The 17,525-nt window shown below is 39.7% G+C and overlaps 1 protein-coding gene across 1 annotated transcript in view; it reads left to right on the top strand.

Annotated features, from left to right (window-relative positions):
- TPH2 (tryptophan hydroxylase 2) overlaps positions 1-16,213 on the top strand; it is a 71,377-nt gene extending 55,164 nt beyond the window's left edge. The window contains exons 9-11 of the mRNA XM_048835754.2: positions 4,602-4,697; positions 15,551-15,684; positions 15,777-16,213. Coding sequence (XP_048691711.1) covers positions 4,602-4,697; positions 15,551-15,684; positions 15,777-15,951 — 405 coding nt within the window. The 3' untranslated portion in view covers positions 15,952-16,213. The remainder of the gene's footprint in view (positions 1-4,601; positions 4,698-15,550; positions 15,685-15,776) is intronic.
- Positions 16,214-17,525: the final 1,312 nt, after the last annotated feature.

The following is a 17,525-nucleotide window of genomic DNA, read 5'->3' as shown; positions in this document are numbered from 1 at the left end:
GCTCTTTGTTTTCTCATTTCTTTTAAACACTTTAGTTTTTGACCCTTCGCTTCATCTTCTCACTTTGCTGATTTTGGTCAAAAGTGGAATTTCAAGCAAAGGCTTTTCAAGGACCAGCAGGGGAATGAAGGATAAACTTTCTGCTTCTGTGAGTCATGCCACTGTTCCTGTGGCTTGCTGTTTGCATTGATCATTCCCCCAGGAAACCACAATCACAGTGCTCTAATAGAACAGACTCCCTGTCTGCAGATCTTGCATTCCAGGGCTTGTTCCAGTTCTCACTGAAGTCAATGGCAGTGTTTCTGATTATTTCAGTGAGAGCTAGATCAGGCCCCTAATAGAGAGCATCTACCTCTGTGATTGACGGGAGCTGCTGTATAACATTGTGTAATGTTAATATTTATCATTGCTATAGTAAACATATCCAGCAATGCTGTTGAATGGAGGCATTTGATCTTTACTCATATTATATAGTATTAATCTTTTTTGGAAGGGAAGGATAAGAGACAAAGAAAAGGGGAAAAAGGGATATTGAAAGGGTTCATTGTTTACAATGGAAGCTGATGAGATTTGTTTCATTTAGTGCATATTTTGAGTTGTAATATTTTAAAGATACTTGTTTACAGTTTTAATGTATTTGCATTTCCTTTCATTGTAAATGATAACAGGTGACAGTGGGAGCAGAGAGCACCAGACTGGAGATTGGGTGGTAGAAAAACAGAAAGAGAGTGTAAGTGTTTTGAGGCAGGAATTAGAGGAGTGACGGCACTGGGTGTGTAGAAAGAACTAAGCCAGGCTATTCCAGGCAAAGAGGCTTGGGGTGGGGGGGAAGGCATGGAGATGGGAGTGTGAGAAGGCTACACAGGGATAGTTAAGTAGAAGGTAGTGTGCAACAGCATAGGTCACAAGAGGGAGAGTATCAATAGCCCAGATTTAGGCTAAAGTGGAACAGAGTAGCTTTGCAAAGGTGAGGCTGACCTTGATGTGGAGGAGTTTGAGAGGGATTGACATGGTTGGAGCAGCGGGGCAGGAAGATGAATGTAGCTGCAGTGTTTTGGATAGACTGGAGAAATTGTCGGTCATCTCTTTGAAACCAGAGAACCAAAGCCTGCATGCTCACATTTGTGCCTGCATGTGCAAATTGAATGATTTTGCATGGCAGGTGATTTTTTGTTCCTTCAATAACTCAAACAGCATTTGCATTTATACCATTTGTGCAGTCATGGCAGTTAACCATGCAGCTGTAGACATGCAATTGTGCACATATATTATGCCTCTGGTTTTTAATATGTGGCGCTATATGACTAATGTTTAGCTTCTTTATCAATATGCTTCATTATTTGTAGACTTGGTAGAACAGTTGTTCAAAGCCTGCAAGATCACAGATAATAAACTGGATCTTCAGTAGTGGTGATAATGATGTACTGCTGACTAATGATCTGAAGATGGCAGCATTGTGTGAGCTATCTCATTTTCTTACTTAAAGCAGAGACCTCTTCAAAGATATATATTGATATATTGTAGCTATTTGCATACGGCAAATGTATCCCAACATCAGCTTTTCATTTAAAGGGTTTTTCTTAATGTGTAACATTGCCATAAATTAGTAGTAGGCAGACACACATTATATTTTACCATCTGGTCACTTTAGATATGTTTGATTTAAATAAGTTACACAGAATACAGGCTTTCTAAAACTGCCATTCTAACAAAAATCTGTTCTTTCAGCATGTGCATGCTCATAAAAGTTATTCCTTTTATAATAATGATAATGCTTTTTGCAGTTCTATAGCATCTGCCATGCAGGGATCTCAAATAGCTTTGCAAATAAATATGGGTTAATTACATCCCTGTCAGATAGGAAAATATTTTCCTCATTTTACAAATGGGGAAACTAATAGTGAGATCAAGGGCTAGATTTTGCGTACACATTTGCCTGCGCCCAAAGTATGATTTCAAGCTACCTAATTTGTGTGAGCAATTAAAGTATTTATTTATATTATGGTAGCACCTGGAGACACCAGCCAAGGACACTGTGCTTGGTGATGTGCAAATACATAGTGAGAAACAGTCAATGCCCCAAAGAGCTTAGAGTCTGGTGTTTTCATGTTGCCTAAGGGCAGCTATATGTGAATCAACTGACTTAAAGAAAACCTGCACAACAGTTTCAAAAGACGAGCCTGGGAACTTATGTTCATAACTCTGCTAAACTCTAAAATCATGGTATTAATAAAGACACTAGATTTATGGCTTATTACAACACTCTAACCCACTAGCCTTCTGCCCCCCCTTTTTGTCCTCCAAGTACAGGGGTGTTAATGGGCCACTTCACCTTGAATGGTTCCTTAGAATATGTGCTAGCTACTTATGCTAAACTAGCTATTCAATCTTGTAATTTAGCTGTGACCCTAGATCAGAGGAAGAGCTCTGTGTAGCTGGAAAGCTTCTCACCAACAGAAGTTGGTCCAACAATAGATATTACCTCACCTGCCTTGTCTAAACAATTGACTTGGCATTCATTTACTAGTGCATGTTAGCTGCTTGTGCCTAGCTTTGAAAATCTGTCCACAGCTGAGTTGCACAAGCCAAAGACAAAGCTGGAAATAGAATCTAGATTTCTTGATTTACTCTTGTGCTGTAACCGTGCTTTTTGTGATTTTCAGTGCCTGTTGGCTGTTACAGTGGTACCTGATAAATTCCCCTCTGAAGTCAATGGATTTTAGTGGGCTTTGATTCAAACTATAGTGGCTTTGATTCAAACTATAGGTGCATGTTTTCATTAAACTCTACCTTATATTTTTGCATAGTGCTGTAGTAAACAAATTAGTAGTCCCTCCTCAACTTTTATGAGAAAAAGAAAATAAAAAATTTGATATTAATGAGTAGCTAGATAAATATTTGTATGGGGGAAACAGTTTGGGGGGGTAACCAACCATGCATTTCGTTTGGAATTTGGTATTTCTGGAGCCAAATTCCATATGAAACTCATTTCTGAAATGTTTGCTTAACTTTTAAAAACTATTTTTCATTTCTGAGTTCTATCAGCTACCAGAAGAAGAGCAGAACTGCTGAGAGAAACAGGCAGTACAAAAACTCTTGAGTGATCCAGACTCAAGAGGTTCAGATAAGCTTCAAATAAGTATTAAATTCTGGACTGTTTTTCTCAAGAGAACCTTGAGCTCCAAATACTGTTGAGCATCACCCATTACTGGATGCATTTAATTGAAACAAAGCCCTGGCTGGGATGATTTAACTGGGAATTGGTCCTGCTTTGAGCAGGGGGTTGGACTAGATGACCTTCTGGGGTCCCTTCCAACCCTGATATTCTATGATTCTATGAAACAATACGCTAAATTCAGATCTCATACAAGAGATGCAACTCCATTAGCTTCAATGATGTTGTACTTCCTTTACACAAACGCTGAATTTGGTCTAGTGTCAGATAAAGCAATAGTGCACAATTACATCTACGAATGAAGTATTTCCATGGGTACTGGAAACCAGATTCCCAAAACCTTTGTGTGCATATAGTTATTTACTACTCTAATTTGATGTGCATGCTTTATTTGGGTGAGCAACAATATTTCCTTATTTTTACATGCTGATATATGGTAAAGAAAAAGTCTTAATGTGTAATATCAAAAGCAAAAAACTTGTTAGGAGCAGAAGTGATTTGGCTTTTCTTTTCCAGTTTAGAGATATTGAAATACCTGTGTTTCCCAAAGGTTTCTGTAATATTTAACAGTTTTATGTAGTTAATGCAAATTAAATGTAATTATTCTTATGCTAATCTTTTACACAATTTCTCAGTAATTTTGTTCAGACCGTACGAACTGCCCTTCTAGTTTTATGGGTTGAACATAGACCTCAATGAACAATTGGAAAGGATTGGTCCATTGAGCTTACTGGAGTGGCTGTAATTGTCTAATTTAGAAAGCAAGTGACATTTTTCTTCACTTATGGCAAAGTTAGTAAAATCTTATGAGGGCTAAGGCCCCAGTTCAGGAAAGTTCTTAAGCACACATTCAGCTTTAATTCCATCAGTCAATGGGTCTTAAGCATTTACTTGCAATTAAGAATATGCTTAAATGGTGTCCTGAACTAGGACCTAGGGATGGGATTTTCAGAAGTATTTAGGTGCCTAAAGATGCAGAGGTGCCCACTGGGATTTTCAAAAGTGTCCAACCAGGTTAGGTGCCAAACTCCCATTGAAATCAGTAGGATTTAGGCACTTAAATACCTTTAAAAAAATCTAGGCCTAAATGTCTTTAGGATTTTTTTTAAAAGACCACTCAGCACCAATCTGTATCTTTAGGCACCTAGATACCCTTTTAAAATCTGGCCCTTGGTGACTGGGAAACCAGAGAAAAAGCACAATCTTGCTGTTTTTTTCCCTGTGCGCGCTTTTTTTATACAGCTCTACTTTACTGCTAACATGACATTTAAAGTATGTAACAATAAGTGTCTTTGATCTCAACTTATTTAAAAAACATGAAAATCTGAGGAAATGGGGCTCTCAAGTGAAAATAGTACCAACTGGTGCTACTCAAGTGCTTGTCTACGGCTTCGCTACATATATCTGTATGTATCTATTTTCACAGTGCTATTTTTTTACTATCGAATTTGGCCTTTGCAAGCAAGAGGGACAGCTACGTGCTTACGGGGCAGGACTCCTGTCTTCTATTGGCGAATTAAAGGTATGTTAGTGAATGTACCCTGCAGGCTGAAATAAGTTTATTAGAATGATGGAAAATTATTAATGAAGTGTGAATATTTTTACTTTAAAAAAAGTGGTCAGGTATTTTAGATTGAAGGTTTACTCCCAAAATTCAGCAGGAATTTGGCGTGTGAAACAAGTCGATAAGAACTGATGTGCTAAAACTGAAAAGTTGCAAAGCACATTTTTGTTGTTGTGTGTTTGCTTGCTTTTAAAGATTTGGTAGCTAATGAGACATGAATTTACTGCTAGTGAAGACATTAATCCCTTTCTATTTACTGAGTAGGAGGTTTCTTATATCACAGTTTCTGGGACCTTTATGTAAAAAAAATTGTTTGCATAATATGGCAATATAAGGCCAAATCCTGCTTGCCTTATTTAAGTGAGTAATCCTGTGTACTGCAGTGGGATTACTCCTCTGAGTAAAGTGAGTAGTGTTCAGACCACAATCTAGAAATATTAAGGCCCTGATTTAGGAAAACATTTAAGTATGTGCTTATATCCCTCCTTGGTCAGGAAGCCATGTAAGCTTACTGACCTTCCTGAATAGGGCCCCAATCCTTCAAAACCAAAGGTATTTAAATTTACATATTGTGAGTAGTTCCATTGAAGTCAATTGGACTGTAAATTTAAGCATGTGGGTTCAATAAATATTCACAGGATCACAGCCAGAGCTGGTCCAAATTGTTGAAATAAAAAACCCCAAACAGGACAAATTTACAAGATATTTGCAACATTTTACTGTGTTTTCAACCAGCTCTAGTCAGGCACAGCCAAGCTTTTCTGTACTGGGGCCTACAAATGCTGTTAGTGCTTTTATTAATAACTCAGTCTCTCTACTTTGTCTATTCTGTGTATTTAAATGTCCTAGCTGGAACTAGTTAGGCTCATTACATCCCTTATGTGTCTAAGATTGTTAGAGCAGTAAAAAAAAATGAAAAAAGGGATAAGTAAAAAAAAAAATTGACACTTATTGTTCTGACTACAATACAGGATTTCAGTACAATGACAATTTTACTCCTCACGGTATCAGAATGGTAGTATTTTACAGGGTTAAGGCTCAATCCATTAAAGTGCTGAGCACTTTGTCTCCCATCCCTTTGGTCCAACACCTTTCGAGAATTGAGTCCTAAAAATCTACATAAGGTCCCATGGAAAAGCAGGCCCTTACTTTAAAGCAACAGTTAAGTAATTTCATTGTTGTCACTTATCACACTATTTACAAATAAACACATGTGCAAACATGTGAATAGTCAAGATCATAAACCTTATGCTGTCCATAAATGAACAGATTATTCTTATCAAGTATACTGAAATGCATATTTCATCAAAAACAGCCTTAACTCTGACCCCAGATAAGTATTATTTGTTCAGCAGTAATCTCAAAATATGAACTTTCAACCCTTTCCAAAGGTTGATGGAATAAATAATAACATAAATAACATCTATTGATCAGCTTCAAAGGTTAGACTGCATACCATAAATCAAATACTTTTCCTATTATGCTACATATGCAACAATATTTATATACCTCTAGCAATAACAGAGGGGGACTAATTTGCAGCATGAGTCAAGTAACCAGGATTTGGCCTCCGTAAGGTGACTTGATGGCACTCATTCAGAAGTCTCATTCCACAGAGCATGTAAACATGAATTATTGTACAATCAATACACTGCCTATTGTGTGCCTTATTATGCAGTGTTATCACTTCCAGCTGATTGGATCTATTCACTGCTCAACCCATCAGGCCCTCTTATTTCACCATGTATGTCAGTTTGGTTCTAGGGTTACATAGTTTAATGTTATGTCAGTGAACATTTTATTAACTTGATTTATTAATGAACATTGTATATGAGAAAAAATGGGGAACTTTTCTTTGAATAATTAAACTGTAAAAGTATTACATAAAATAAGTGCAGGAGAACAGCTCTGCAATGATACCTCTTATCCGAAAAGGATAAATGGAAAATATTTTCAAAAGTGCCTAAGGGCCAGATTTGCAAACATATTTAGAATTATAGAATCCAAGAAATGTAGGGCTGGAAGGAACTTTGAGAAGTCATCAAGTGCAACCTCTTCACTGAATCAGGACTAAGTACTGTAAATATAGACCATCCCTGACACCTCTAATGATGGGAATTTCACAGCATCCCTTGGAAGACTATTCCAGAGCTTAACTACCCTTATAAGGAAGGTTTCTAAATTTCTGGCTGCAGATTAAGCTCATTATTTCTCATCCTACCTTGAGCGGACAAGAAGAACAATAGCTCACTGTACTCTTTATAACACTCCTTCACATATTTGAAGACTTATCAGTCTTCTTTTCTCAAGATTAAACATGCCCAGTTATTTTTAACCTTTCTGTATAAATCAGATTGGCTAAACCTTTTATGAATTTTTGTTGCTGTCCTCTGGACTCTGTCAGATTTGTCCACATCTTTTCTTAGGTGTGATGCCCAGAATTGGACACAGTGTTCCAGCTGAGGCTTCACCCGTGCCAAGTAGAGTGGGCAATTGCCTCCCATGTCATATATATGGACACTCCTGTTAATACATCCCAGAATGATATTAGCCTGTTTTGCAGCTGTATCACATTGTTGACTCGTATGCAATTTGTGAACCACTACAACTCCCAGATCATTTTTAGCAGTTCTACTGACTAGTCAGTTATTGACAGTTTTGCTGTTGTGCATTTGATTTTTCTTTCCTAAATTAAGTACTTTGCACTTGTACTTATTGAATTACATCTTGTTGATTTCAAACTAATTCTTCAGTTTGTCAACATCGTTTTGAGTTCTAATCCTGTCCTCCAAAGTGCTTTCAACCTCTCCCAGCTGGTGTCATCTGCAAATTTTATAAGCACTCTCCACTTCATTATCCAAATCACTAATTAAAATATTGACTAGTATTGGCTGCAGGACTGAACCCTGCAGGACCCTACTAGATATGCCCTCCCACTCTGACAGCAAACCATTGATATCTACTCTTGGAGTATGGTCTTTCAACCAGTTTTGAACCCACTTTATAATAATTTCATCTGGACCACATTTCCCTAGTTTGCTTATGAGAATGTCATGTGTCAAAAGTCTTACTAAAATCAAGATATATCACATCTACTGCCTCCCCGAATCTTCTAGACTAGTGCCCCTTTCAAAGAAGAAAATTAAATTGGTTTGGCATTATTGACAAATCCGTGCTCACTATTCTTTCTATTATCGTCTAAGTGTTTACAAATTGATTTTATGTGTCTAAGATACAGATAGGCACCTAGTGGGATTTTTAGAAGTGCCTAAGTGAGTTAGGTATGTAAATCCCACTATCAATGGGAGTTAGGCACCTAACCTGCTTTCATGCTTTTGATACTCCCACTAGGTGCTTATCTGTATCTTTAGGCACCTAAATACCTTTGTAAATCTGGCCTATAGGCATGTTTGAAAATAGGTCTTAGTCACTTAAGTGTTTTTGAAAATTGTATCCACTACCTCATTCCCAGTTATATCACCAAATTGCTTCAGAGCTGACATCCCTCTCCGCTATGGCACACCTATATACAAATAAATCTAGATCTCAAGTATATTTCTGAATAGTAAATATACATATTTAATGGTCTTGTTTATAAATATTTAACAAGATAGAAAAGTGTCAGGCAACACAAACTGTTAAGAGTGAATTTGCTGGGTAATATTTTGGTATATATTGAAACTCAACCAAACCTCATTCTCTCTTTTTCTGCCTTACATGGCTCTTCTCTAGAAAATTTGCCAATGGCTTCAGCAGCAAGAAACTAAAAATCAGAGGAATGTACGTACAAAGCAGCTTTTTTCCCCCTGTGACGGGGTTAGGACTCACCACCACTGGCACCTCCCGCTGGTTGCTCTGGGAATTAGCTCTGTCCAGTCATGGAGCACCTTTTTCACATGGTGCCTTGCCCTTCATCTGCTCTGCTGCTTCAGGGACCCTCATTGCTCCCCACTCGGCAGCATCCTCTTCAGGATACTGCCCTCCAGCAGTGCCCACTGCTCCAATCTCACCCCCTTCCAGGGGTTTGGTGTTACCAGCAGACCACAATCTGCACCTATTGTAGTGGCCAGCTGCAGCCTCTAAGTCTAGCCCCTTATCACAGGAACCAGCCACAGCCTGGATCAGGCCACACTCCTTTTCTGCCAGGTGTAGCACAAGGAGAAGGGGGGGACAGACCCAGGCCCACCTGCTACTCTGGGTCCCGACCCAGAGACCCTCTAGCAGCAGCCTCTCTGCCATCCTTCTCTCCCCTTGCCCTGCTATTGTCCCTGGGCCACTTCCCCTTCGGCCCTACGCCCCTGCCTGGCCTAGGCCAGCAGCCTGGGGTTTTTGTTGGTCAGACTCCCCAGCACTGCTCTGTCCAAGGTACTACCATTCAGCCCAGTAGCCAGTCCTCCTCCCTTGACCATCAGGGGGAGACTACCCTACTCCCTTCCTGGGCAGCCTTTATATATGGCTGAGTCTGGCTCTGATTGGCTGTCTCTAACTCAGCCTCTGATTGGCTCCCTAGCAGGCCTTCTCTGATTGGCCACCCACCTGCACCACCTCCCTAGCTTGCTGAAGCCCCATCTAGGATAGGAGTGGTCAGCCACCCCACTACACCCCCCAAAGATTTTTTTTCAATATTTAGAACTAGTCTGAATGTAAGACACAACAAATTGCAGAAGAAAATGTGTGCTACATGGGAAAAAATGCATTAAGCAGAAAATACAGAAAGCTTGCACACGCAGATACACACAAAGGAGAAAGAGAAGATTAAAAGCTAAAACCAGTGTGGGAAAGGAACCAAAAGAGTGAGCTGTTATAAAATGTTCAGCCCTAATAAAGTCAGGTTAACTCTAGATAAGGCTATTACACAATATACATTTGTGGTTCAGAAGTCAGACTGAATACACAATTCAGTAAACACGCTATTTCTACGAAGTAGTTATGATTCTAAAAAAGGCAGATCAAATGTGTTTAAAAATACGTTGTCCATGAATTTCATAATGTATTCTTGAGCCCTTTCATTAAGGGTCTGAATCAAAGAACTCTGCTGTCAGTGGAAGTCTTCCCACTGACTTCATTGGGCTGTACACCTGGTCTACTGTGCCACATTGCTGTGTTTAATGAAGAAGCAGAGTTCCAGTCCTGTAGAATTATACCTTTTTCAGTCAAAGATGCTCACAATAAAACATCTGATTATGAATAGATAAAACTAGTATGTCCCTGATTATATCCTAAAAACTAAGAGCAGTGGATTCAACAACACCACTTTTTTTTTGTTGAGGGTGGAGACAATGGCTATAACAACACCTGGATGCCCAGTATACATTTTACTACCTCTTACCACTAGAGTGTTTTTCTATTTGTCTGAACAATATATAAAATTCCATTGGTATCATAAAAAAGTTCTGGGAACATCAGCACACCATTTGGAAATAGCCCATTTGCAGATCAGCAGAAAAACATTTAGGAGCATGTTTTTCCTGGATACTCTCGTGTTCTCCCACAGAATAACAAGACAATAAAACCAATACAGGGATGCGGATAATTTCTTCTCACCCAAGGGTTTAATTCTGGCCTACAGACAGTACAGCATTTATAACCCATCTCAAGTTTCTCCTCTTGCTATCGGAAGGTTTTTTGGCGGTATTTTTGTAAACCTTAATAAGTGTGTGTTACATAATTACAACCCAGTCTTTACACTCAAATGAGCAAGTACACAACAAAACTCTCTTTTAATATGGCATTGATAGGTTGTCTCTCCCTGCCTTTGCTAGCAGAGCTGGAAATGCTGTGGAGGTATTATGCTTGTTTCCAGCAAAGGAGCATATCCTATCACTCTTGAGCAGTCCCATTGTCAAATACTGCTACCTTTCATAGGTATCAGCAAGGTTTGAACTTGGAACCCGTTGCTCCATAAAATACCAACTCTCCCATCTTGAGCTAATGGAAAATCCCCATTGACTGTACTAGAGCAACAGTTTATTTCCTGTGTGAATAAGCCTCTAGAGGTGGCCTCTACCACAAGCCCTTGAGATGGCATGACATTTCATTCAACTGCAGGCTGTGGTATAGATACACATTAGCAATTACATTCCATAAAGACAGATAAAGGAAGAGGATGGGGGTAGGGAAATATTTACTAGATACTTCCACATCTTGGTTGACTGAAAACATATGGGCAAACAACATATCCAAAGCAAATGGTGGGTAGCCAATATAACTGCACATGTTGTGAGGTTTTTTTTACTGCTTACAACATTACATAAATAGCTAACGTCCCTAAAGAAACCAGGATGTGACATTCTGATTACACCTCCATATAAAATGGTCCGGACCCACCAATTTAATAGTTTTTCTGCTTTGAGATTCTGCACTCCCTACTGAGCACATCCCTGTGCACTCCCTACTGAGCATTAGCTGAGCGCATGAGCATACAGAACATTCCCTACAGAGCAAGCAGACTTTGACATTCACAGCACTAGGGTCCACCTGAAAAATTAACCAGATGTCCTACAACCTTTCTGATGTTCTTGTTGTCCCACTTTGCTTTAAGACAGCATAGGGAAGGACCCAGGAGGTCTGGCTAAGAGCTCTCTGTCAAGTCCTGTGTCAAGGTTTCTTCCCCACTCTGACCTCTAGGGTACAGATGTAGGGACCCGTATGAAAGACCCTCTAAGCTTATTCTTACCAGCTTCGGTTAGAACTTTCCCAAGGTACAAACTTTGCCTTGTCCTTGAACCGTATGCTGCCACCACCAAGCGTTTTAAACAAAGAACAGGGAAAGAGCCCACTTGGAGACGTCTTCCCCCAAAATATCCCCCCAAGCCTTACACCCCCTTTCCTGGGGAAGGCTTGATAAGAATCCTCACCAATTTGTACAGGTGAACACAGACCCAAAGACTTGGATCTTAAGAACAATGAAAAATCAATCAGGTTCTTAAAAGAAGAATTTTAATTAAAGAAAAGCTAAAAGAATCACCTCTGAAAATCAGGATGGTTAATACCTTACAGGGTAATCAGATTCAAAACATAGAGAATCCCTCTAGGCAAAACTTTAAGTTACAAAAAGACACAAAACCAGTATCATAAATGTAAAGGGAAGGGTAAACACCTTTAAAATCCCGCCAGAGGAAAAACCCTTTCACCTGTAAAGGGTTAAGAAGCTAGGGTAACCTTGCTGGCACCTGACCAAAATGACCAATGAGGAGACAAGATACTTTCAAAAGCTGGGGGGAGGGAGAAACAAAGTCTCACTCTCTGTTTGTGTGATGCTTTTGCTGGGGACAGAACAGCAATGGAGTCTTAGAACTTAGTAAGTAATCTAGCTAGATATGCGTTAGATTCTGATTTCTTTAAATGGCTGAGAAAATAAGCTGTGCTGAATGGAATGGATAGTCCTCTTTTTGTGTCTTTTTGTAACTTAAGGTTTTGCCTAGAGGGATTCTCTATGTTTTGAATCTAATTACCCTGAAAGGTATTTACCATCCTGATTTTACAGAGGTGATTCTTTTACTTCTATTAAAATTCTTCTTTTAAGAAACTGAATGCTTTTTCATTGTTCTTAAGATCCAAGGGTTTAGGTCTGTGGTCACCTATGCAAATTGGTGAGGATTTTTATCAAACCTTACCCAGGAAAGGGGGGGTAATGTTTGGGAGGATTTTGGGGGGGGCAGACGTTTCCAAATGGACTCTTTCCTAATAATAATACCAGTTAGACATTTGGTGGTGGCAGCGAAAGTCCAAGGGCAAAAGGTAAAATAGTTTGTACCTTGGGGAAGTTTTAACCTAAGCTGGTAAAAGTAAGCTTAGGAGGTTTTCATGCAGGTCCCCACATCTGTACCCTCGAGTTCAGAGTGGGGGAGGAACCTTGACAACCAGGAATATACATTCCATCCAGCACAGCTTATTTTACCAGCCAGTAAAGAAAAGGAAATCTAATGCATTTCTAGCTAGATTACTTACTAACTTAACAGAAGTTCTGAGGCTGCCTTCTTGATCTGTTCCCAGCAAAAGCATCACACAGACAGAAGAACCCTTTGTTCCCCCCCCGCCCCGATTTGAAAGTATCTTGTCCTCTCATTGGTCATTTGGGTCAGGTGCCAGCTAGACTACCTTAGCTTCTTAACCCTTTACAGGTGAAAGGGTTTTGCCTCTGGCCAGGAGGGATTTTATAGCATTGTATACAGAAAGGTGGTTACCCTTCCCTTTATATTTATGACACCCTGACACTACCAGTTTCAGAATTTGCATACTCCATTGTTCACAGTGCATTTTATGGGTACGTTGCTTCAGAATTAAAAAATGTAGGGCCAAATCCACAAAAGGACTTTGGTGGCTAACTGCCACTTTAGGTGCCCAACTCCAACATTTAGGAGCCACCGAGATCCTCAAACCCCTAATTCAGCTGCTGCCTAACCCTACAAGCACCTAAAGTCCCTTTATGATTATATTGCCACTGTAAAATTACCCTAAGCACCCATATTTGGTATGCACACAGCTGCCTCAGTCTTGACCTTGCCCAGGAGCTCAGTGCCTTTGACACATCTAAACCCCAAATTAGGTGTTGTCCCACCTATATTGTCTATCAGACCCAATGTAGTAGGTGAGCTCAGAGCATGCCTAACTCCACACAAAACGTCTGGGAAGAGAAGGAAAAGAAGAAAGCAGCCTCCTTCATAACAATTATCCCAGTGGTTAGAGCACTCAGCTGGGACATGGGAGACCCCATTTCAATTTCCCCATCTGCCTGGTAAGGAGAAGGGATTTGAACATGGGTTTCCTCTCTCTCAGGTAAGTGCCCTAACTATTGGACTAGAGAGTCATTCTCACTTGCTCTTTGGCCCAGTGAATACAGAAATACAGAGTGGCTCAGCTTCACCAGGAAAGACCGAGAAAGACCCACACCAGAATCTCCCAGTGCTTAAGACACTCACCTGCAAGTGGGCGACTCATCTACAAATCCCAGCTCCCCATCCCCTGAATCTGGGCCACCTGCATCCTGGGTGAGTGCCTTAACTATGGGGCTATAGGCTGCCACTGCCATTGTGCGTGTCGTTAGGCATGTCCCACTGCAGAAAAATGGCTTATGTGCCCGGTTCCAGGAGAGAGTTCACAGCTGTGAGACCCAGCTGGAAACAGGTGCCTCCATCAAACCTGAATTTAGGCACCAAACTCCCTGAGAGGGGCAGGGCTTAAGACCCACCCCTTTCCTTGGCATCTACATCCGCTATTAGCTAGCTTAGGCAGCTCCCCACCTAGTGGGCTGGCTTTTGTGGATTCTATTCTTAGGCACCTCTCTCTCCTCATGGCTTGTATAAGAAGTCTAGGCACCTAATTAATGGGTTGTGGATTCCATTGGTTGGCAAAGTACCTAAAAGTTAGTCACTGCAACACTGAGCATTGCAATGTCTAAAGCCCCTTTATGGATTTAGCCCTTAGACAATTGTGGCACCAGGGCTCAAAAGAAAATATGACAAACCGGCTGGTACAATTGCTAATGCCCCTTTAAAGGTAGAGAGTATCCAATGGGATCTGCAAGGGAGGCATGGCTTGCCAGATGCAGGAAGGGTTCAGACTATTCAAGGAACGTAAAGTGGTATTGGAATGCAATTTTCGTTTAAAATGGGTGCTGGCTAAGGCAGAGCAGTTGGGTCAACACGGTTCTTTTTATCGGTTTATGTTGTATTGTAAATGTACATGCACATGTTCTACCTGAATAATTGAATTAGCATGTGCTTGGTGTTGTGCTACTCTGAAGAGTCTGTTTAAAAAAAAAGAGGAGCCTTTGTACTCAGCAGTCCTGTTCCCTGTGTGTAATTTATCTGTCTAAGGTTTATGTACAGAACCTTTCAATGCAGATAGATAGATCAAGGACTTGCACTACTGAAAACAAATGCACTTGCCTTCAGTTCTGGTACCTCAATGCAGAGCACCAAGAATAAATATAAATATACTTGTCCTTAGTCCTCTAAGGTATAAGACAGATACAGGAGCTAGTAGAGGTATTGTAAATAAAAAGTGAAGGAGTGGAAGGTGAGCTGCCTCAAAATTTTGCAATAGCTAGTTCTCAGCATTAAAATCCAGAGTCTTTGTTCCTAGTGGCCACGTGCAAATCATGTGAGGAGGAACACAGCTCTAATAGCTATTCTCCAAGTAATCACACTTGTTTTCCTTGTCTTTCTAATGTCTGTTTGGTACATAAATATGCCTGTTTCTTCTTGTTTCCATGCAATATTTATTTGGTGCATTATTGCTCAAGTGTACTTGGTAGAAAGGTAATGTATTTCATCAGTACCCACTAAGTGAACATTATGTAATGGTCTTCAGATATATAGCTCCAGTCTTAAACTCACTGTAACGCAAATGGCATGCACATACAGCCTGAAAATGGATGGCACAGATTATCTGAATGATCTAGTCAGACTCTGTTTACCTGCAGAGGTAATTATAAATTCTGCCATTTAAGAGAGATTTTTGGGATACAGATGTGTGTAGTTGTATTCCAGAAAAATAACCTACACATATTTTTTTACTTTCTCCTCTTCCAGCTGAAGATTGTAGTTTCTATACCTATGGGGTAGATACGTATCTGAACTGCCCTTGATTATTTAAAGTAATAACTTTGGGTGGAAAAAAAGACTAGCTAATAGATTGAATTATTCTGGTCACGATGAAAGATCCATTGTGTGTAAAACATGAGACTAGCTATTGACTGGGAGTGTACAATAACAGTGATATAAAAGCTGGGTGTATACAGAAAACACTGCGTAGGCATTCAGGAGCCTCATAACACAGTTTAACAAATTGTGTTGTGTATTTTGCAGCATGCTTTGTCTGACAAGGCCAGTGTGAGAACATTTGATCCAAAGACAACTTGCTTGCAAGAATGCCTTATCACCACTTTTCAGGAAGCTTACTTTGTCTCAGAAAGTTTTGAAGAAGCCAAAGAAAAGATGAGGTAAATTATTTCCCTTGACTCTTAAAAACGAAATCTTATTTTCCCTTTTCTGGATGTGGCAGAAATAGGTATTAATTTTCTTTTTCTTTCAGGGACTTTGCAAAATCAATCAACCGTCCCTTTTCAGTGTATTTCAACCCATACACGCAAAGCATTGAAATTCTGAAAGACACCAGAAGTATAGAAAACGTTGTCCAGGACCTTCGGAGTGATCTGAACATGGTGTGTGATGCTTTAAGCAAAATGAACAGATATTTGGGCATTTGATGTCTGTGGCGCTGTAGCTTTTCTATCCACTGCTTCTTCTATGGCTATGCTAGCAACATCATGTGCTCCAGTTTTAGAGCCATCCATCCATCTTCCCTCTGCAGCTTGATCAGTGACTTGCATCGTTGTGTATCTCTAATTGTAACTTGCAGACGAAACAAGGCGATGCTAACTTGCAAACTCAACAAGAAATGTGGTGGCGTATAACCAGCAATTCCATAAGAGAATGTCATGTACAAATACACTATTAAAAGCTTACCTGCAATGATTTTGTTTACTTAAAGAATCTGTTTACTTAAAAGCAACATATAAAAAATGGCTCGTGATTTCATTAGGATTCTAAAACATACCGGTTAGTTCTTTGCAACCTCTTGTCGCTGTGAGACTCTGAAAAAACATTTGCCAGGTTTTCTTTTTCCCTTGTATGGATCCATATTTCTCTCTCTATTGTTGAGGACAAATTTTCCTTTTATGCCTCTGTAGTTGAGTGTCTCCTGTGACTGAATAATAGAATTTATATAATACTGAGAAGGGAGGGAAGGACATATATTGTTATTAAAGGGGCTTTTGAGTTGTAAACTGTAAGACACTTAATGGAAAAATATTTCAAATTAGCTGAATAATTGCAAACAATTTACAATTTTTGACAATTCAAATAGGAGAATATTTTTACTTAACACTGCTGCTACTTGTGGATGCTACAGAAATACTCACTGATCTGTGACATAATTCCAAAAATCCTTCCCTTGAAAAGTGGAAATAATAGTGAGGATCCTGATATCACTCCATGTAGTTAGGTGTCGATGTAAAACCTTCTATGATTATTATGTGCCTTCCGCATTCCCCTATTCAGAAATATTTTCAGAGGGATTTCATATTTCTATGATTCTGTGTTATCAAGTGGCACTCATTTTATGTTGAAATTACTAGCAACATTTAGAGCATCTGCAAAGCTATTTTAGACACGTATTGAAACCACTCTCTCAGCTGAAATATCTATGCAGATGCTCTAAACGTTGCTAGCAATTTCAACATAAAATGAGTGCCACTTGATAACACAGAATCATAGAAATGTAGGGCTGGAAGGTCATCAAGTCCAGCCCCCTGTGCTGAGGCAGGATGAAATATACCTAGACCAGGTGTTTCTCTAACCTGTTCTTAAAAACCTCAATGATGGAGATTCCACAGCCTCCCTTGGAAGACTATTCCAATTCTTAACTAGCCTTATAATGAGAACGTTTTCCTAATAGCTAGCTTAAATCTCCCTTGCTGCAGGTTAAGCCAAGTATTACTTCTCCTACTGTCAGTGGAAATTGATAATTGTTCTCTTTATAACAGCCCTTAACATATTTGAAGATTCCGATTCCCACCTCAGTCGTCTTTTCTCAAGACGAAACATACCAATTTTTTTTTAACCTTTCCTCAGAAATCAGGTTTTCTAAACACATTATCATTTTTGTTGCTCTCCTTTGGATTTTCTGCAGTTTATCCCCATCCTTCTTAAAACACTGCACCCAAAACTTGTCACAATACTCTAACTGAGGCCTCATCAGTGTAGAGTAGAGCGGGACAAT

This window comes from Caretta caretta, chromosome 1, assembly GCF_965140235.1.
Source record: "Caretta caretta isolate rCarCar2 chromosome 1, rCarCar1.hap1, whole genome shotgun sequence".
NCBI lineage: Eukaryota > Metazoa > Chordata > Testudines > Cheloniidae > Caretta > Caretta caretta.
The sequence above is the reverse complement of the archived record's forward strand: the minus strand, read 5'-3'. Positions and strand labels throughout refer to the sequence as shown.